We start from the raw sequence: 23,141 nt of genomic DNA, 5'->3' as shown, positions 1-23,141 counted from the left end.
ACAACTGTCATTAACTCCAGTTCCAGGGGATCCAATGCCCTCTTCTGTCTTCTGAAGGCATTACATGCATGTGGTGCACATTCATACAATCAGACAAAACACATCAAGTATAAATACATCTTTAGCTGGGAGTGGTGGCTCATGCCTTTCCCCCCCAGCACTTGTGTGGCAGAGGCACAGCAGATCTTTGAGTTTGAGGCCAGCCTTGTCTACAGAGACAGCCTAGGCTACACAGAGAATCCTATTGCAGGGAAAAACAGTAAATAATAAATAAAGATCTCTTACATAAGAGACATTTGATTTGAAGCAAAGGTGAAAATCTCAACACAATTCAGAAAACCTAAAATACGATCTGTCAGCAATGTCTACCCCCTTAGGGAGCTTAAAAGAACTTGTATTTTCCCCACTGCAAGAAGGTCTTATGAGTTGTGTAAATGTAGTATTTTTACAATTTAAATGATTATATACTTATGATTTAACATTTCCTATTTTAAACATAAAATTATAAATAATAATTTAAGATCCATCTTTGGGTTTGACATATAGTTCAGTAAGAGAGTGCTTGCCTAACAAGATGAGACATAGCCAGGTGTGGGGGCACGGACCTCAGTCCTAAGAAGGAGAGACAGGTGAATCTCTGTGAGAGAGTAAGTTCCAGGACAGCCAGAATTACATGATAAAAACCCTGTCTCAACTCCCACATGTCCCCCCCCCAAAATAAGGCATGATTCAACTTCAATCAACACAAAAAAACAGAAGATGAACTCTGAATTTTTTGTCATCTGTTTTTATGAACATAGACAATTTTTCTTGTTAGCACATATATAACTTCTCTTATTGTGATATAGCACTCCAACACATAAACGTATTATAATTCATTTAACCAATCACTTTATGAAGAATAGCCTTTTTCGTGCAACATGGAACTATAACACGTCCCTATCGCAGTCAACTCCACAGAACCCTGGAGGTGTATATTAAGCAGCTCTAACCTGGCAGCTTCAATCCATAGTTAGGCACAGCACACTGCACTGCAGCTAAGCTAGTGCTTTGAGTCAACCTCACTGGGCCTAAGAGCTAGTTAGGGGAAAGTAGACAGGGAGGAATTACTTCATAATGTGGTCAGGCTGGGATTCATAATGGAGAATCCATTTAAACAGACACCAGAACTGAGGCAACAGCAGGCCCACTGACATCTTAGAGGAGAATGCAAGGCAAGAGCAAGTATAAACCAGGTACGGTGATACAGACTTCTAATTCTGGAACTCAGGGAGAGGAGGCAGGAATTTAAGGTTAGCCTTGGCTACACATAGTACGTTTAAAGCTAACCTAGGATACCCAAGACTGTTTTTCACAACCTCCACCCCTAAAAATGCAAAGCTGGTAGTACTTGAAAAACAAGAACAAAGCTGGTAGTACTTGAAAAACAAAGTGGTCAGTGTGGTTGTGTCCCAGTAAGAAAAGCAGAGAGGAATAAGACATGGGGGGAGGGAACAAGCTGGCCAGGGCCATTTTAGGACTTTTAAAACAGAGAAGGCACACATGGATTTGGAGTTTACTACTACTGGGTGTTACTGAGAAAAATTAAAAGGAACAAATATAAAGGAAAAGAATCCAGTTGGACTGGAATCTCAATAGTTGATAAGGATTTCAGCTACAACAGTAAACAGAATTAAGTAGTAACAGAATTCAGAGCGTATTATGAAGGTAAAATCAGTAAGACTATTTTGGATATGGGGTAAAATACAAAGAGATAAGAATGAATGTTTTTAGCCAGAAATAGAGCAAAGAGCAAGCCATCCTGAGATATGTAAAGCTGAAGGAGAAACGGGTGCTGAGCGGGGAGTTAGAATGCTGAAACACACTGAAATCTAATACGCCCATTGGAAAGGAGATGACTGGAGGCAACTGACTACACAGGTCTGGAATTCAGGGCAAAGACAGATCTGCCTACAGACAGAAACTTGAAGGTCTTTTGTATACAGGTGCCAGGATTTAATGGCAAACTAGGTAAGATTAAGTAGAAAATGGAGGCAGATAAAAGAATCATTAGCCTGAGCTCTACCACATTCTACTGTGTACAGAGAGAAGTGAGGAAAGCCCGTTATGGGACCTATGCTACATGTGTGCTGGCTAACAATCTGTGCTGGATGACTTCTGACCTTTGACCACCAGATTTAGCAATATGGAAATTGTACACTTAGGAACCTCCAGATTTTTGTAATTACAAATAGGATTAGGAGCACTGGCTGTTCTTCCAGAGGTCCTGAGTTCAATTCCCAGCAACCGCATAGTGGCTCACAACCCTCTATGGTGAGAGCTGGTGTCCTCTTCTGGCGAGCAGGTGTACATGCAGGCAGAACATTGCATAAATAATAATAAAAATCTTAAAAAGAAATAGGAGCTGGCTCAGTAGTTAAAGAGCACTTGGTACTTTTGCAAAGGACCTGGGTTTGGTTCCCAGCACCCATAAGGTGGCTCACAGACATCTCTAACTCCATTTTCAGAAAATCTGACGCCCTCTTCTGACCTCCAAGGGCACCAGGCACAGATGTGGTGAACATACATACATACAGGTACAACACTCATACACACACACACACTAAATAAATCTAAGAAATAATATATCTTTGTAGTCTTGTAGGAATGGAATTTCTAAACTCAAAGATATATAAACTTAACACAAATATATTGCCAATTTCTCTAAATAACTGCACCAATTAATTTCTAGTCAATACAAAGCTGTGGATGTCTTTAAACTAAAATCTAAGCAGATGAATAACAATTTGTTTTTTTTTAATTTATTAATTTTTACTGTATGTGTATGAGTGTATTGTGTGCATGTCTATCTGTGCACCACACATGGGCCTGGTGCCCTCTGTGGCCACAAGAGGGCATTGGATCCCTTAGAATTAGAGTTACAGAGGGCTATGAGCTGCCATGTGGGTGCTTGGAATCAAACCCAGGTCCTCTGCAAGAGTAACATGTACTCTTAACCTATTAAATCATCTCTCCAGCCCAAATATAAATTTCTTAATCCTTGTTAAAAGTTATCTTCGTAGCCAAGCATGGTGGTGCACACCTCTAATTCCAGTAGTTGGGAAACAGACACAGAAGAACCTCTGAGTTCAAGGCAGCCTGGTCTACATAGTGAGTTCCAGGGCTACAGAGAGAGACTCTGCCTCCAAAGACAAAAAACAAACAAAAAGTTATCTTCTAATTCTGTAGTTCTTTATGGCCTAAGTTGGCAGTTATTAGGCATTCAGCTTTTTCTTTCCCATAAAGCCACCTTTGTCCTTCTCTGCCTATCTTTACTGGTTTACAATACTTGCTTGACTCTTTCACTTTTGTTACTAAGAAGCAAAAGATAAGGAGAACTATATCAAAGCACCTGGCTTTAAGGCTTTATACATTTGAAATATTTTCTTCTTCTTACATGACCTCTTGGTTACTCTGCAGCATGAGAATCGTCTATCTAGGCCTGACAGCCTAAAAGTACTACTGATGGGACCAAGTAGGCTGCCCTTCTAATGTACCCATGCCACACTCAGAGACCAATATCCTTTTGTTTACATTAGGGAACAGCAAGAATGCTGATCAAAATTGTGTGCATTTAACTATGTGCCGATTACACAGTGGTTACACAGTAAGTATGTACAGAATAAACAAAGCATCCCTCTGGAACTGGAGGCAACTCATATGGCAATCAAGGAAGGAAAGCAGGCTCAAGAGATGGTTTAGCAGGTAAAGTACTTGCCACAGAAGCACAGAGTTTAAGTTTTAGGTTCAGATCCCCAGCACTCATACAAAAAGCCAGGCATGGCAATATAAACTCACACTTACAATCCAAGCAGTAAAAGAAATACTTTAAAAAAAATATTTTCCTGTTCTTGAGACAAAGCTACAATAGTGTTAAGAAAGTATTCCATAACATCAGGGCAACCTGACTGAGGCATCTGTCATTCAGCTGATGGCCAGGGTTGGTATGACTGCTCTGGCCATCCATGACAGTGTCCCTTTCTTCCATGCCCACTCCACATGAATTACTCCCAAGGCAACACTTAGTTGAAGAGGAGCACCTTCCTCAAACTTCCAAACAAGCTTTCAAGAAGTATTTCAAATAGTACCTGACTCCCTAACCCAGCTAATTCTTTGTTATTACGTCCTTTCCGTAAGACACCCAACATGGGGCTGCAGAGATGGCTCAATCGTCACTGGCTGCTCTTTGAGGACACAGGTTTCGACTTAGCACCTCCAATCAAGTAACTCACAACTATCTATAACATTCACGTCTGGCCCTGTGAGTACCAGGCAGGCACATGGTGCACACACATAACATACAGGCAAACAGATAAAACTGAAAAGACACCTAACACTTCAGTGCTTTTTCAGACAGAACTGCATGTGGGTTAACAACTCATGGAATGTATACTCCACAAAACAGACAGCCAGGTATTCTAACTACAGAAAACAAACAAGAGGCAAAAATGGAGTTGGTGGTGACTTCTTTTTCAATCCATAGAGTGGACTGGCTCCACAGGTGGCACATCCCTCTAACTCCAACACTCAAAAGGCTAAAGCAGGATCGCCTCAAGTTTGATGTCAGCCAAGGCTACACAGTGAGTTTCAGACTAGCCTAGGCTATAATGAGGGGGTAAGGAGGGGTGAGGAGAAAACAAAACAAAAATAAAAACCTTTAAAATGGAACAACGTAGTCAACTTGTACATCACACCTCCCTCAGCAAAAACAGACAGTTGACATAACACAAAACTAAGAAAAATAACAAATTTTCTTTCAAATTACATTATGGTAAATTACATGGAGTCAAGATTTTATACTATTTGAATTCCTCTTTCTTTGTTCTCTCTCTGTTCTAGAGACAGGATTCTCATGTAGCCCAGGCTGGCCTCAAACTTAGTATATAGTCAAGGATAACCTTCAACTTCTGATTCTTCTGCTCTCACCTCTCTGGCACTGTGACTGCCAGCAAGCACCACCGTGTGCAGTTCTGTGTGGTACTGGAACGGAAGCTGGGCATCATGGGTGAGGCAAGCACTCTGCCACCTGACATGTACCCTCAATCTGAATACATGCTCTTTAAAGAGAAAGAAAGAGGAGCTGGAAAGATGGCTAAGCAGTTAAGAGCACTTGATGCTCTTCAGAAGGAAGACTTGAGTTCAATTCCCAGCACACACACCAGGGAGGCTGACAATGAACTATAACTCTAGCTCCAGGGGATCTGACATCCCCTTCTGGGCTCCATGGGCACCAACACACTAGTATACATACACACATACAGGCACACATATATGCATAAATTTTTTTAAAAAAATCCTTAATTTGAAAAAAAAAAAAAGAGAGTTCAAGTGAGCAAACAGAACATTCCTTTTAAAAAGTAACATACAATATTCAAGAGTAAAAACAGAGTTGATAGTCTACATATACAGGGGAACGCCTGCTTTATAATGTCTGCCTATAGAATAAAATATACTAATCAAATATTACTTTGGGTAAACATTAGGTGTAATTTGGTCATTTTCAGATGGTGAAACTGTCTACAATGGAATCTGTATTTTCTTCATTTTCTGTAACCTAAGGACACGTGTTCCTTCCCATGTATACTCAAGACTTTGGCAGAGCAGCCTGTCTTTAGAACTTCGGCACAGGGACTACGTGAAACACCATCCATGCCTCTGAGTAAGAAGAGCTGGAAAGGCGGCACAGCAGACAATCGACTGTACTGTTCTTACAGGATCAGGTTTATTCTCAGCGCCCATGCTGCATGGCTCATAACCACCTGCAACTCTAGCTCCAGGGGAGCCAACACTCTCTTCTAGACTCTGTAGGTACTCACTCACATGTGCGCATACCTACACATAGGCGCACACACATACACATGCAATTTTAAAAGGAAATCTAAAAATGTTAATTGAAAATATGTTTAAACAATAAAAAAAGAGAAAACATCATCCACTCTATTAAAATAAGAAATCCAGAAGAGTAAACATCTTTAAGCATGCTGCCTTATACTCACAGAGACGAAGGTAAAGCAGAGGCCAGCTCCCCGTGGTGCTAACTGCTCCGTGTCAAGACGAGGTTTTGCTAGCATCACTGACATGAGGGTTGGCAGAGCGGACTGCTCTTCTAAAGCCTCCTTTGCCACACTGCCATCTAAACCATACAGGGGCTGTTCTACTCGACGCTGGAAAATATATAAAAAAAAAAAAAAAAAAAAAAAAAAGAAAGAAAGAAAAAAAGAAAACCACACGTGATGTGAGAAACACGCACCATGTTAGAACAAGTCATACAAGATGTGTGATCTAAAACACCGACCATCTGTGAGAACACAGAATGAAACACCGTCACTAACCTCACATTCGAGTAAACACCTTACTCAGGCTACATAAAACAATTACTTTGCACTGTTCAGTGAGTCACTTCCATAATACTCTCAACCTTACACAGGAAATGTTACTTCTTTCCTACAAGTAAACAAGAATTAAAATAACTGCTGCATGCTTTATGACAAGAGTCTACTGTACTCTGAATTCTACTCTCACTATACCTCACATGAAGAAAATCTAAACTAAATGCAAGTAGAGCAAGCAGAGGACAGTGAAGGAGAAACATGCCACAAGAGTGTGTAGTTTACTCCAGAAATGGAAGGATGTTTAATTATTAGCAAATCTCATAAAATAATTCATTACATTAATGGTAGAAAAAAATCATGATTCTTCTCTTTGGATCATAAAATCAATTTGTATACTGCCAGGCAACTTTTTAAAAGAAAAAAAGAGAAATATTCCATTTTAATACCTAAATTATATTTTCTCAAAAGTCACTAAAAATATTACTAACAGTACTATTGTAGAGACCCTTCATTAAACCTGAAACAGGCAGAGTAACACACGTAATACAGAAAATTTAGCCAATGTGATATAAATAATAAAAAATATTTAAAAGTGTCATTTTTAATGACATAAATATTCACAAAGGAAACCAAACAAACTAGCCAAAAAAACTTCAGTAAGATAGACAAATAAAAGCTATATAACAAAAAATCAACAGCATTGCTATACATCAAGTATCATAAGCAAGTAACAGAAAAAAAACCACATTCAAAGTGACAAAACACCACCAAAAACCATGTAAAATGCTATGAAAATATAAGAAAATTAAACAGTTTCACAGATGAACAAAAAAGACAATCTAAGCAAGTTGTGGGAGCACAGGCCTGTGATCCCAGCACTGGGCAGCTGAGGCAGGCAGATCTCCCCGAGTTAGTGGCCAGCCTGGTCTACATGGTTACTTGGAGAAGAGCCAGCGTATGTGGAGAGATCCTGTCTCAAAAATCAAATAAACCAAAGACAATCTACACAGTGATATTCTGTTCCTGAATTCAAAATGCACCAATTTCAAATTTCTCTAAAACCGTTAAGAGTTTTTACTTATTTTGTTCTCGGCCTTGGAAGGGAGGGGTAAATTCTCACTGACTTTTTTTTTTTTTTTTTTAGAAGGTTGTATTATGGGCTTACATGAAAGTTAGTCACCTACTGTTTAATAAAGAATATCAGGGAAACCTCAGTACATATCAAAACATATTACAAAAATATTTTCAAAATGACATTCCTGTAACCCCAACTCCTGCGATGAGGCAGGAGGGTCACCAAATTCAGTTAGCCTGAGTAACATGGGTGATAACATCTCAAAATGTTTATTTACTCATTTATATATTTTTAAAAGTTCTAGTGGCAAAAGCAAAGAATTCAGAAACAAATCCACACAATGTGAATACATAATGTGATATAAAATGCGATGAAAGCACATTTCATAGTAAAGTGAAGGTATTTATTAAATTGGCACACTATTTCTGAAGTTATACAATCATCTTTCTATCTTCTGTCACATATAAAAATTATAACAAGAAAACATGAGCAAATGCTGCTGTATCTTACATCTGGGGACGCAGGACACGTGTGTGTTTTTGACTCATTAGGGTATCAAGGAATTGTAATGAAAATTTTGGTTTCTTTGTAAACTCAAGTTATGCTACGTAAATATGCTTTTGTTTTAATCCCAAGTGTGGATTTTAGGTGGGCTATAGTTTGTCCACAGCTGTTAATTATCTCGGCCCTGAGAATATAAACTTGAAGGCCAAGAAAGAGAAGTGGTGGCATGCAGTAGTTTGGAGAGAGCAAAGAGCTAGATGGTGCGGCAGTTTGGAGTAGACTGACGGAGAAAAACGCTAGTGGGTACAGCAGATTGGAGAAGACTGCTGGCTGCATTTGCTGTTGCCAGAGATTGGTAGAACCATAAAAGAACCCCTTGACCCTAAACAGCCGGGGGAAGTAAAGGGGTCTTCTCTCCCCACTAACCTTCTCTCTCCTATGTAGGGTTGGGAGATTGGAAGGAAGGTTGAGGGTTAAACACCCCAAATAAAGTAGAGTTTTAAAAAAATAAACACAAGGAATAACTTAAAATGCATAAAATGATAAAGGAAAGACACTTAGTTGAATTTTAAAAGTCAACATAATTTTTTTTTGAAAGATTCATTTACTTATTATGCCTGCATGTACACCTGCACGCCAGAAAGGGCACCAGATCTCATTATAGATGGCTATGAGTCACCATGTGGTTGCTGGGACTTGAACTCAGGACCTCTGGAAGAGCATGCAATGCTCTTAACCTCTGAGCCATTTCTCCAGGCCACAGTCAACATAAATTTATATTACAAATTTGCAAACATATTTACAACATTCATGACACTGAGTTAGGAATCCTAAAATGTCCTATCTAATATTAAGAAAAAGCAAATATTCCAATAGATCATCAAAAGACACCAAAACTCCTAAGAGAAACTAAAAAGACCATCCACCATATGAAAAGATGTTTAATATCCCTAGTGAAGAAATCAAAGTTAAATCAAGGTATTTTTCTCACTGGAAAGATTGAAAAGACAAAATTCACTCACTATTAGTTGGATATGCAAAAACTGAGAAATTCAAACTGTTGCTAAGTGCAATGGTGCACACCTGTAGTTCCAGTACTCTGGGAGGCAGAGGCAGCTGGATCTTTCTGAGTTCAAAGTCAGCCTGGTCTGCAAAGCTGGTTCCAGGACAGCCAGGGTGGTTATACAGAAAAACTCTGCCTTTGAAAAAAGAAAGGAATAAAGAAAAAGAAACTCAAACTGTTAACAATTTTCTAGAGGGGGAGCGGGTTCTCTATGTAACCCTGGCTGTCCTGGAACTCCAAGAGCAAGTTGAAAACCAAGCTGGGCCTCAAACTCAGAGATCTAACTATTTCTTTGCCTCCCAAATGCTAAGATTACAGGAAGGAATGCCTGGCTTGGAATGATCTTTTTAAATATACTCTTTAACTTAGGAATTACACTGAAGTGTATTTGTGGTTATGAGCCTCGCATTTAATGGCTGAGCCATCTGGAGGGTGGCCATCTGGAGGGTGGCTAAAAGGTACAAACCTTTTATCCCAGCACTTAGAAGGCAGAGGCAGGAGGATCTCTGTGAGTTCAAGGTCAGCAAGTCTACAGAGTAAGTTCCAGGACAGCCAAGGCTACACAAAGAGACCTTCTGTCAGTAACCAAAAAAAAAAAAAAAGTATATTCAAAAGCATTAATTCCAATACTACTTATATAGGACACTGGATAATATAATTGAAATAAGAAAAGCTAGTACAAACATACATGTATATATCCTGAAGGGTCTAAAAATGCTTGCCACTGCCTTTGGGAGTAAGGGTGGGGTTGAGGATTGCCCTGTATATATACTCAGCTATATTCCTTTTTTTTTTTTTTTTTTGGAGGATTAATCTCAGACAAGTTCTCACTATGTAGCTCTGGCTGTCATGGAATTTACCATGTAGACAAGGCTGGTCTCTAACTCAGAGATCTGCCTGTCTCTGCTTCCCAAGTACTGGTATTAAAGGCGTGCAGTGCCACACCTAACTTTCCCCAGACCTAATTGGTATACCCTAGTCATCAACTAGCTCTACAGCCAAGGTTGGCCTTGAACTTACAATCTTCTTATCTCAGGCCTCTCTCTTATCTAAGCTGAACTATAAGGGCCCAGTTCTAAAAATGGCTGTTTTATAAAGGGCTATATAATCTGTATATATGTTTTATCAGGAAAAATTTCTAAGCCATAAGAATGTGTGTTTTAACCCAGACCTTATTTTATCTTACTTTTTTTTGTACTTTTTAAAGAAAGATTTAATCTTTATACAGTGTTTTGTCTGTATATATGCCTGCAGGCCAGAAGAGGACACCAGACCTCATTATACATGGCTATGAGCCACCTTGTGGTTGCTGAGCCATCTCCCCATCCCTCTTACTTTAACCTTTAAAAAAATAGATTTTGTGGCACCAGGGATACCAGACAGGAGCCTAGCATAACTGTAATGAAGATTCACCCAGCAACTTATGGAAACAGATGTAGGAACCCAAACATTAAGTGGGGCTTGGAAAATCCTGCAGAAGACAGTGGGGGGGAAGGGGAGGATTGAAGGAGCCAAAAGAGTCAAAGACACCACAAAAAAGCCTACAGAATCAAATAACCTGGACCCACAGGGGCTCATGAAGACTGAACTGTCAACCAGAGAGCATGCATGGAATGGATCTAGGCCTTCTGCACATACCTAACAGTTGTGCAGCTGTGTCTTCATGTGGAAGCATGAAGATATTCCTAAAGTGGTAGCAAGGGCTTTCCCTGACTAATTGCCTGCCTTTGGATCCCTTGCCCCTAACTGGGCTGCCTTGTCTAGCCTTAAGAGAAGATGCACCTAGCTTTACTGCAACTTCATATACCATGGCCGGCTGATATCCACAGGAGGCTTTTCCTTTTCTGAGGTGTGGAGAAGGTGAGAGGGAAGGACTAGGAAGAGAAGTGGGAAGGGAAGCTGCGATAGGGATGTAAAGTAAATAATTAATTTAAAAACAGATTTTGTTTGTATGGCTGTTTTTGCCTACATGCGTCTATGTGCAGTACATAAATGCCTGTTGGATCCCCTGGCGTCACAAGGTTGCAGGATGGTTATGAGCCACTGCGTGGGGGTTGAAAACAAGTGCTTGTAACTGCTTCATCATCTCTCAAGCCCTTTAACTTTTATGACAGGGTCTGGCTATTTAGCACAGGCTAACCTCAAACACATGACCTTCTTGCTTCAACTTCACAACTGCTGGGATTACAGCTGTGTACCACAATACCTAGCTACTTAAGTATTCGTTATAGAAAGTAAAAGTAAAATAAATTTATCAAATGCTGACGAATGAATTTAGTTTTCCAAAGTAGTATGAGTAACTACTTCTCCTCTCACACTACCAAATGTAACAGCTTGAGTTTGTGCTCTAGAACACTGTGGTCCACTCATCACAACACGCTCACTTAAGTCAACCGCTCTGCCTACACTACATTCAGTAAATGCCTATTAAGGTCTAAAGCCTTTAAAGATTTTCTAGACAAAGGCAGGTAGGATGTTTGAATAAATCTTTCATCAGAAAGCAAATTTAAAGACGTGACATAGGCCAGGACAAAGCTACAAACTTTGATCCCTAGCACCATAGAAAAACATACATGGTTGAGTATATGCCTTTAATTCCTAACAAGTTCCAGGCTAGCCAGGGCAGTATGTAAGACCTTTTATCAAAAAACAAACAAACAACAACAAAAACAATTTTTAAAAGGGCTGGATAAATATCTTTAAAGAACAAACATCAAAGATTTGATGAAACATCCAGGATCTGCTAGGAAAAAACCTAAAAGTAATAACAAATAAAAGAAACATCAAAGTCATATATGGCCCTGAGGGTACTTGCAGATACTCAATTCTGATTCCAGGGCACCATGGTGTCAAGTAGTGACTGAACCAAAAGCCTACCCAAACAGAAAGCTCAACAGGAAACACTTTCCACTTCAAGGTGGGCCTCCAATACAGCTCTACACTCTTTGGGAAAAGGTAAACCAAGAGAAAACTTTCTTCTACCCTCACATGGCCAAAAGGAAGTTGCCTTGTAGGGGGTCAGGGCTTAGGACAAGTTAAAACAATCCAAATCAGTCTTTTGACATGTGGAAAAAAAACAAAAAACAAAACAATGAAACAAAATAAGCCAACCAAACATAGATAGAACTTAAATTTGATAAGGCTGCATTAGAAAGGTAAATTCTCTAGGAACTCTAGGAATTTATTTGCTTTTCTAAGAAAGAAATAAAAATTCTCCCTCAAATATATCACTGGGTAGTGGTGGCACACACCTTTTATCCCAGCACCCAGAAGGCAGAGGCAGGCAGATCTCTGTGAGTTTGAGGCCAGCCTGGTCCACAAAGAGAGTTCCAGGACAGCCAAGGCTACACAGAAAAACACTGTCTCAAAAATACCCAACCCCCCCCCCAACTGCCTGCACCAAAAAAGGAATGTATCTTCACAGTGAAAAATAATTTTTCAAGAACACTGTTATACATCATTAGAAAACAAAGCAAAATTAAACAAAACCACAAAAAAACAACTAAGAAAAGCGAGAGTAGAAACAAATTGATACAACCTCAGGTGCCAGAATTATCAGATACAGCCTATGAAATCATGAGTTCAAGATTTAAAAATTAAGAGCTCAGTGGTAAAATACTTGCTAAGCAAGACCTGTTGTTCATTGCCTAAGATCCCAATAAAGATTTTTACAAATAAAGAGAGCTAGAGAGCTGGCTCAGCAGTTAAGAGCTATTATGCTCCTGTCGAGGACCCGGGCTCAGTTCCCAGCGTCTACATAGGAGCTCACCACCACCTGGACCTCAGTGCCAAGGGATCTGACATCCTCTCCTGACATGGGCACAAGGTACACACACAGAGCTCACATACACACACACAGGCAAAACAGTCACACATACAAAACAAAGTACTTAAATCCTTAAAAATAAAAATAAAGAATGAATAAACAAACCCTGACAGCAACAGCAAATGCTCAGGATAGAAACAGTTCACGGTAAAGCACTTGTTTTGCATGTGGCAAGACCTGGAGATTGAGCCCAAGACCTCAAACCAAAGAGACAAACAGAAGCAATAACAAAAATAAAGAATTCAATGCAGCTAAAAGCCAATGAAAGACAATGAAACAGTCTGGAATGGGGGGCAAGAACATAGAGAAATGAAGTCAAGAGGATAATGGCTGGCTGTGTGCTCTGCTGAGGGCAGAAAAGGCAAGGTGCGGGGATGGCATCTGAGGAGACAAGAACTGTTAGTTACTTACAACTGGAGCAGCATACCAACCCCCAAATTCCAAAACCCAGAGTCAAAACCAAGAAGAAAAATTCAAAAAGATACGTATTAAAATTTCAGAATTCTAAAAAAAGCAGCTTCAGAGGGCTGGGAACACAGCTCAGTGCAGACCACCTGCCTAGCTGCACGAGACTCTGAGTTCAATCCCCAGGACAATGAAAAGTAAAGATGAGTAAAAAGCAGGCATGGAGCCAAACATGGCAGCCAATACCTGTGATCCTAGAACCCGGCAAATCAAGGCAGGAGAATCAGATATTTAAGTTCATCCTTACATTACATAGCAAGTTCAAGGCCAGCTACATGAGACACTGTCTCAATCAATATCAACAGAATAAATGGAATAAACACAGTAGTTTTTTTTTTTTTTAAAGAAAGATTTATATAATATATTAAGTAAAAAAACAATCCAACTACATTATATTGGCCTAGAAACAAAAAACTGACTGTATATAAACAGAAATATTGAGACCACATAATGGTTTGGATATACTATAATCAGACAAATCACATTTGAAGAAAAGAGCTTTGAATTGGCTCAGCAGTGAAGAGCACTGGCTGCTCTTCCAGAGGACACAAGTTTGCCTCCAAGCACCACAGGGCAATTCCCAACTACCCGTAACTCCAGGTCTAGGGATCAGACGCCCTCTTCTGGACTCTGCAGGTACTGCATACAAGTGGTAAACAAATACAGATCAACTACCCAAATATTTGTTGATTTTTTGCATTCCAGGTTTTTTGAGACAAGATCTCTCTGTGTAGCCTTAGCTGTCCTGAATTCACTTTGTAGACCAGGCAGGCCTTGAACTCACAGAGATCCGCCTGCCTCTGCCCCCCCTAAGTGCTGGGATTAAAGGTGTGCAACACAACACCCAGCTCCAATAAAATAATTTTTTAAAATTGCTTCAAGGAAATAAAGGTACCTAATACACAGGCAAAGTTTAACATAAATACACAAAGAAACACAACTTTTAAAATCATAATAAGAAATCACTGGGGCTGGGGAGATGGCTCAGAGGTCAAGAGCACTGGCTGTTCTTCTAAAGGTCCTGAGTTTCAATTCCCAGCAACCACATGGTAGCTCATAACCATCTGAAATGAGATCTGGTGCAGGCAGAATATATATAAATAACAAATAAATAAATCTTTTTAAAAAATTGCCACACTTGTCTTAGTAACTGATAAAACAAACCGAGGATCAAATTTAGAGCCTGGTGCATACCAAGCAATTTTCTTTCTTATTATCTTTCTTTTTTGGTTTCTCTGTGTAGCCTTGGCTGTCCTTGAACTCACTGTATAGACCAGGCTGTACCTGCACTCTGAAGTCCACCTGCCCCTACCTCCTAAGTGTTGGGATTAAGGGTGTGTGCCACCCCCTGGCACTATACAGGCTCTAAATTGAGCTGTACTCCCCACCCCACAACACAGGAGGCCTAAACAGTTGTAAAAGCTGACTTAACGGCACAACTAAACTGTAGTTAGATGTTAACAGTTAAACTTTAAGGGAAAGCAAATATTTACCACAAAAACAATATTACCCCAAGGATAGAAAAGCACTATATTCAGAGACTTCAAGAAAAGTATCTAAGTGTGCAGGCTTCTGAAAAACAGTTTACTTTTTGTATGTGATGGTTACAGCTACCTTTATATATATATATAATAATTTTCTGTAAGGCTTTTATTGAAAGGCCCAAAAGAATTTTCTTTTTTGGTTTTTTGAGACAGGGTTTCTTTGTGTAGCCTTGGCTGTTCTCACTTTGTAAACCAGGCTGGCCTCAAACTCACAGAGATCTGCCTGCCTCTGCCTTCCTGAGTGCTAGGATTACAGATGTGCACCACCACACCTGGCCAAAAATGAATATTTTAAGCTTTAGAGTATCATTCTTTTCTATCTTATATTCTTTGTTGTTAAAAAAATTTTAAACATTCCTTGCTTGCCAAGTGTCATGACTTTTGTCAACTCCTTCATGAAACTGTTCACATTTTATGCACATTTTTGAATTTAAAATAAATATTCAACAAAAATTTTAAATAATCATTAATGGGGCTTGGGGAGTAGCTCAGCATTGAAACATTTGCTAAACAAGCACAAGGTCCCAAAGTTCAGTCCTTAGTACAAAATAATAATTAATAATAACAATCAAAACAAAATAATCATTCACTTAAAAAAAAAAAAGGAGGGAAACATAAAAAAAAAAAAAACCACTTTATTTATCTTCCTTTCAATAATTTTGAAAAGCCACTGGGTTCCAAGCACTTTTGGGGGCCATAGGCTGAAAGAACTGAACAAGATATTATCTCTTACATGCCAAACGAAGGAATGGTTAAAAATAACTTTAGTTTTATTTAATAAAATGCTGTTACGGATGGAAATAGCAATGAACAATAAATACAGCAAGGTGCCTTCTCTCACAAGGCTAATACTTTAGCAAAGGAGATGGGTAATGAGTTATAGTTAAAAATAACACACAAAATATTAAACAAAAATACCCTAATATCAAGGCTGACGAGACAGCTGAGCTGGTAAAGCATTGCCCTGCAAGCATGAAGACCTGAGTTAGACCCCAGCTCGCACAAACCTAGCCAGGCATGGTAGCACATAACTTTAACCCCAGCACTTGGGAGGCAGGAGCATGTGAGGCCAGCCTGGTCCATACAATGAGGTACTGTCAGCAGCCTCCTAATGAAAAACAAACAAACAAAAGAAAAAATTAAAGGGGCAGAAGAGCCAGGCATGGGACACTTGAGGACAAGTCTGACAACCTGTGCTTTTCTGATGAGCCCATATCTGTCCTCACACCTATACAGACAACCTGTGATTACACACACAGAAAAACCAAACCAGGCATGGAGGCACAACACATGTAATTCCAAAACTGGAGACAGAGACAGACAGATCACTGCGAGCCAGCCTGCTTGGCAATTTCCAGTCTGGTGAGTGATCATGTCTAAAAAAAAGATGGGTGACACATAGGGAATGACATCCATCCAAGACTGTCTTCTGGTCTTCACATGTACACACACATATATGAGCAAGCCGGTGCACTCTCCCACACACAAAGAAAATATACTAAAAGTATGCTATACTATACTAGTAAAAATAAATTATCTACAATAAGCAGGACAATACGAATAAACGTGACAATAGTAAGACTGAACAAAGGGAGCCAAACACAACATACATATTGTATGATTCCTCTTTGGATAGCAGCTACACCTAGTGGCAGAGAAAGGGCTACCGTGGCGAGAAACACAATGGTGATAGTTTGGGGCTAGTAACGTTTGATTTCTTATGCTGGTACAACTATGGAATATTGCATGTGTATTTTTCTAAAAATAGGTGTCAATTTAAAATTTAAGTATATATCAAAGTCTGTGTATGGAGGAAAAGAAAGGAGGTAGAGAGAAACTGAGAGAGACAAAAGAAAACAGTTACAAACACTAAGGCTTAAAGTATGATTAGGGTGAACCGAGGGCTAGATGGGTAGAAGCACTTGCCATGAAAGTATAGGGACCTGAGTTCAAATCCCCAGTCCCCACAGAAAAAGCTGTACAAGGGTAATGAGCGTCTGCCATCCCAGTACTCCTACAGGGAGATGAAAAGCAGGGACAGAATATCCACAAGCTTTCGGGTGAGATGACCTGCTACATTAACAGTGGTGAGATTCTCTCAAATAAGGTGTAGGCAAGGACAGGCACCCCAAATAGTGGTCTGTGGCAAGTGCACTCCTGCATTCCTGGGTACATGCATGCGTGCACACACAATTAAAGCAAGACTGGAGAGTGACCAGGTGTGAGGAAATGCTATTTTAGAGAAGCTGGTCAGGGAGACCACTATGTTAAGGTCGCTTTTGAGCAATATCCTGTTGAAGAGGTTGCTGGTATCTGAAGAGAGAAGAGCTACACAAAGGCCCTGAGCAGAATGGCGTGCTCAAGAAAGCCTGCATGACTGCTGCTGTACAGGAAACAAGTAGGCAGGAAAAGAGGGCAGTGAGGAGCTGCCAGGCCATGTAGGAACTGTCTTACAGAAAGCCACTTGCTTCTGCACAGAAGGCAGAATGAGCCTTTACTGTTTCACAATTACTTCAGCTATGAAAGCAGACGAGACAAGGCTAAAGGTCACACTATGGATTGAACCCAGGGTCTTGCAAGTTCTAGACAAGCACAGTACTACTAAGCTACAGCCCAACCTCTTTTTTTTTTTTTTTTTTTAACTTTAACCCCAGCTCCTCAGATCTCACATAAAGACAGATTAGTAACATTACAGACAGATTAGTGTCAACAAATTAGCTAAAGCAAATTAATACAAAGCTCTACATTGGCTAGTTCTGGAAGTATCAACATCAACACTACTGAATTTTAGATCAGATAATCCTTTGCCTCATGGGCTGTGCTAACCTAACTTTTTCAGAATGTTTACCAGCATCCCTAGCCTCTGTCCTCCCATGCCCTAGTTATGACAACCAAAAAGATTTCAGATGTTGACAAATGCCCCAGAGGGGCATACCTATCCTTGGTTGAAAACTACAAACTAACATATAATGTTTTTAAAACCTTAAAATTTTACTTAAAGGGTAAAAACAATCTCAAATATAGCATCAGATTTTCTACCACATCAGTGAGTAAGCCTAGAAAATCTGAATAGCAGAAGCTAACTAAATTTTTTAAAAGAAGAAAAGAAATCCAAATTTGGCAGATTTAAAACCCAGTGTCTGGCTTGGAATTATTTCCTTGACAGATTAATGAACTAGATAGGCTTAAAGGCAATTTAAGAATTGATTAGTTCAAATGCAATCAAAGAATACATTAGTTCTTAGACAGAGCTGACTTACTAACAGAAGATGTGGATCTGAGTAAGTGATTTATAGGCAATAGTATAAAGTTCACTCTCTCATGCCTCATTCCCCACGGGTAATTAATTAATGGAAGAGAACTGGCTTCAGTGTTCCTGGGCTGCTGGTCTCCTATGTAACATGTGTCAAATTTCTCCAGGTGAATGCTTACCGGTAAGGGATTGGATAAGGAATGTTGCGGTGAGGATCGTGCAACTGGCGGAACACTTCTGCCAGGGCTGGTTCCTGGCCCGCTTCCCCCAGCAAACTGGCCAACAGGGAAAAATGGATATGAATAATTCAAAACAGTACCATGCTTCAGAGAAGGAGAGTAAGAGATTAATATACAAACAGGTCTTAATTATACATGGCCTTTCAGTTAATACATCTCATTCTAGAGAGAAAATGCCATGTAAGCCAAATCTATCTTTTTAATGAGTTTTGAGAAAGAGCTCCCAAAAAAAAAGTAACAAGATATACAAAAAACATGGGTAAAAAGCTGAAAGTACGCATGGTTTTGGACAGACACGAGAGAAGAATGCCTTTCCCCCATGGTCTCAAAATACACGAAGCAGAAAATACAGTCGTGCAAAAGGTGTTAGTCATCTTTGTGCCACTCAACAGTGAGTCACTGCGCTCACTACGTCCCACCAAGCTAAGGGAAAAGACCACAGGAGAATCAAGTCACCACACCTTAAGTCACTGAGAGACACCGAACCTAGTCTGGCCCAGAGAAAGCGCACTTCCTATGTGAGTTCTTTTATCAGCACAAACAAGACACGTGATACAAAATTTAAGCCTAGCAAATCAGCAGCAGTTCCTTCTTTTTACAAGATGGGCAGCATTAGTTTGATGATGATGGAAAGGGAAAGGGCAAGATCACAATAAAGGCAAAACATTGCTTTCAAATGCCTTAAATGAACAAAGGATTATTAGGTTGTTTAAAGTCACTGGAGGTTGGTTTTTTACCCCCAAATTTAACTTACCTCAAAGTAATCACTAATTTTATGTCCCCTAGGAGTGCCTTTCCCTGAAAATGAAACCAAAGTAAGTATAGTTTTTCCAATGCACACGCAAGTCATCTGAAAAGCAGTAAGTAGCACAAGCTCTAACTGAGCACAACACTGTCAACTCAAGCGTCAGCTTTACTTTTAATAAGCATGCAAAACCTGCACACTCAGATTATTCCCTCTCTTCCAGGTAACAAGTGACTGAATGAGCACTGATGGGAAGAATTTTCCACAGCTCGTTTTAAAAAGGTACATGGCAAAATCAGGAAACAAAATTCACCCATAATCCACATCCCAACTTAAGACACCAAGACTCAAAACAAATGCATCAGAACTAAAGAGTTGATAATTTTATCACTTTTGGAGGACTTCCCTTACACCAGACAGAATGACTTACCTACAGATTTTTAAAAGGAAAGAACAATGCATGAAGATTGAGAATCCCAGTCCTCAGACAGTACAGGGAAAAGCTAAATCTTTTTTTTTTTTTCCCTTTCCCTGACTATATTTAATGATGTAACTATCACCATTACATCCAGTGGGCTCCAATGGAAGAGCAGTACTGCAGTCTGGCTACTGTTACTAATAAATCTCATAGTTAAGCCCCAATGTATCCTCTTTCCCATATAATTCCTGTTTGGTCTAAAGAAAAACGTGTAGTGAGAAAAAAATCATTCCAAGTACATGGGGAAAACAAGCGTCCTCAAAGAACTGACACTGTTTTACCAGGTGTGGATCAAACGGCGAGTCTCTACTATCCCGATACTCCCCCTAAGATACAGAAACCTAGGTTGTCGGGGATCCCTCTACACAAACTCATTACTGTTGGGACTTAAGACACTTCCAAGTGCATAAGTGCATAAGTGCATAAGAGCCCAGAGTTTTAGTGTGAAATGATCACTACCTTGGCTAGTTTCGTATGGTTCAGCTTTTCTTTTCCGATTTCGCTGGTCATTCTGCTTTTTCTCAGGAGTCTGTTAAATACACGTCACAATTAGAATGCTGGTAAACTTTTTACATTAGGATAACAGAGTATATATAAAATATCAAAGGAACATCAGATTTATGAGTGGCATATATAAAATATCAAAGGAACGTGAGCTTTATGAGTGGCACAAACAAGTCTTGAATCAGTATCTTGCTCTTGGGACAGAGAAACAGGCAAAGTACAGGGCCTTTATCAAACCTACATAATGTGCTCATTAGTAGTTCAGAATTGCCACAAAATTTAAATAAGATATTTTAGCAGGACACTAGCCCCTGCCTGTAATCCCACAAGCAAGAAACTGTGGCAATAGCTCAAATTCAAGGCCTGCCTGAGTATGCAGTACGACCTATCTCATAAAAGTATTTCTGAGGGACAAATGTCAACTCATATAGCAAGCTCTCCAACAACTTCAAAAGTGCTTAACCCAAACCTGTACAAGGAAAGGCCTGAATGTCTGTTCAACTGACTGATTTATAGAAAGTTTCACAGTGCAAAAGAGGCAACTGGACTTAAGACATGCACCTATATTCATGTGGGTAGATTACCTACTTAATACTAGCTTCCAGCTAAGTAGTTAAACCAAAGACCAAATGGCAAAAAGTATTTCAAATGCTACTGCTAAATTCAGCCAGTGACCTATTCCATTGAGTCCTGACAAGTATCAAAAATTCAAGAGGAACTTAGCTCATTTTGCTACATCGACAAATCTCTCACCTTTATTAAAAGACCAAGTTCCTCCCAGGGACCCCCGAAAAAACTTGAAGTAAAAAGGAGAAAGACAAGGCCTATATATGATTATAATAATAAAAACATGACAGGGTCACATCAAGACAGCACCAAGAGCCATCCTAGCACTTGGGAGGCAGAGGCAGGCGGATCTCTGTGCGTTCCAGGCCACCTGGTCCACAGAGTGAGCTCCAGGACATCCCAAGGCTGCACAGAAACCCTGTCTCGAAAAACAAAACAAAACACGGCACCAAGACAACAGCACACACCTGGTGCTACCCTTGACCCCGGACTAAAGGGACAGAAATGAGAACAGGGTTGTTCGGGTGCTGCTTCTTACCTCTACTTCTTTATCACTCAAGGACCCCACGCTGCACAAACTCTGGTTGGAAGACTCACTGTTGAGTGGCCCCTGGAAGGAAAATGTTTTTTGAAAAATCAGAAGTTTTCATTTAAGACGACAGCAAAACTATGCAAGAGGCCTGTAGATTCTAATGTCTCAGTCCTATTAGAGGAAAACCCTTCCAAACCAAACTGAAAGGGACTCAGCTACAGCACTATGTCCTGCATGTTCAAATTCTTCTAGCTACCGATACTTTCATTTGCTTTACACATGGGCAGGTTTTCCCTTCTCCGGGATGCTCATGTGTTCTAAAGCCATTCTTTAAGAACAATAAACATGGCAAGACAGAAAGCCAACCTCTCAGAGTTGCAGCAGAGTATGTTAACAGTTCTTTCTAACAGGGATCCAGGGACCACATTATAGAAAAGTGTTTTTTGGTTTTGGTTTTGGTTTTTTTTTTGTTTGTTTGTTTGTTTGTTTGTTTTTTGAGACAGGATCTCTATATATACCTTTGGCTGTCCTCAAACTTACTATGCAGGCCAGGCAGCTTTGAACTCATAGAGATCCACCTGCCTCTACTTCCCAAATGCTAGATTAAAGGAGTACACTACCTCAACCAACTCAAAGTGTTTTCTGAAACACATCCTACAGAGACATGAACACAATATAAAAAACAAGGTTACATGTGGTGAAAATTCTGTAATTTTCATTTATTTAAATATGGGAATGTGTTTTTGTTTTAATCACAGGTGTGCGGATACAGGGCTGCTTCAAGCAGCTGACTATGATTTGCCTTGTGCTTTAGCAGAGGTGTGGTTTTGCCAGCTGCAGACAGTTTCCGTGACTGTGTGAGTCTTGGAATTCTGGGCACTTTTCAGAGGATAGATAAATGCTAGAGCCCCCAGAGGTGGATTGGTAGTGCATGGCAGGTTGATCGTGGCTGATGTTGGTGGCAGCTCATCAGGCAGCCATGTGCAGAGAAGATACAACAAGAAGTAATGAGGGCTGGAGAGGCAGCTCAGTGCTTTAGAGCACCTGTTGCTCTTGCAGAGGAACTGGGTTCAATTCCCAGTTTCCACATGGTAGTTTACAGCTATCCATAACTCCAGTTCGAGGGGATCCAATGGCCTCTTCTGGCTTCCACAAGCACTAGGCATACACATAGTATACAGACATATATGTATGCAAAACACCCCCCACATACACACATACTTGTTGAACAAGAAGAGGAGGAGGAAGAAGAAGAAATAATAATTAGATATCCTGGTGAAGAAGATCAAACTTGCCTCAAGGAGTTCAAAGCCCCTAATCAGTAGGATAATATAGCCCCCTTTCCTTTTCATGCTTTTTTTCTCTCCTATCTAGTGTCAGGGGGCTGAAAGAGTGGGAAAAGGGTGGAGAAGGGTGGAAGAAAAAGGAACCCAGGAAGTAGCAATCAGGTTACAGTTTCATCTCAGTACTCAGAAGGCTTAGGCAGAAGGAGTTCAAATGGAGACAGGTAGGGTCTAGAAGAGAAGAGTCTTGTCCATTCTATAGATATCTCAGTGAGAAAGACATGCCTTTCTAAGAAACAGCATCAGAGGTTTAACACTTCAAACTATAAACAGCTAGAAGAGAAAACATAGAAAATAGCCCTGCCCTCAAGGAAAGAAACAGTAAGAAATTTAGAAAGTAGAGGAAATCAGTACCCACCATTGTTACAATATATTAGCTAAAGCCAGGCACCATGGTGCGTACCTACAACCTCAGCAATAACAGAGTTAGGCCAGTGTGGGCTACACAGGAAGAACCTGTCTGAAAAAAATTACACAACAGAAAATGAGAAACTACTTCATCACTAGCCTACTAATGGTGCACAACTGTTATCTTAGCACTCTTAGAGGCAGGATATTCACAAGTTCAAGGAAATCTTGAGCCACATAGTGAGTTTCAGGGCAGCAAGGGCTAGATAAAACCCTGTCTCAAA

At 40.0% G+C, this 23,141-nt stretch overlaps 1 protein-coding gene across 6 annotated transcripts in view; it reads right to left on the bottom strand.

The window, feature by feature from the left end:
• Tlk2 (tousled like kinase 2) overlaps positions 1 to 23,141 on the bottom strand; it is a 91,849-nt gene that overhangs the window by 49,509 nt on the left and 19,199 nt on the right. For 4 of the 6 annotated variants that reach the window (XM_055592261.1, XM_055592264.1, XM_055592265.1 and 1 more), the window contains exons 3-7: positions 21,173 to 21,244; positions 20,023 to 20,092; positions 19,095 to 19,138; positions 18,281 to 18,376; positions 6,036 to 6,203 (exon numbers count right to left, since the gene is read on the bottom strand). In XM_055592261.1, coding sequence (XP_055448236.1) covers positions 6,036 to 6,203; positions 18,281 to 18,376; positions 19,095 to 19,138; positions 20,023 to 20,092; positions 21,173 to 21,244 — 450 coding nt within the window. The remainder of the gene's footprint in view (positions 1 to 6,035; positions 6,204 to 18,280; positions 18,377 to 19,094; positions 19,139 to 20,022; positions 20,093 to 21,172; positions 21,245 to 23,141) is intronic. The other 2 variants (XM_055592263.1, XM_055592266.1) reach the window with 2 other exon arrangements.

This window comes from Psammomys obesus, unplaced genomic scaffold (assembly GCF_907164565.1).
Source record: "Psammomys obesus unplaced genomic scaffold, mPsaObe1.curated_primary_1811, whole genome shotgun sequence".
Classification (NCBI taxonomy): domain Eukaryota; kingdom Metazoa; phylum Chordata; class Mammalia; order Rodentia; family Muridae; genus Psammomys; species Psammomys obesus.
The sequence above is the reverse complement of the archived record's forward strand: the minus strand, read 5'-3'. Positions and strand labels throughout refer to the sequence as shown.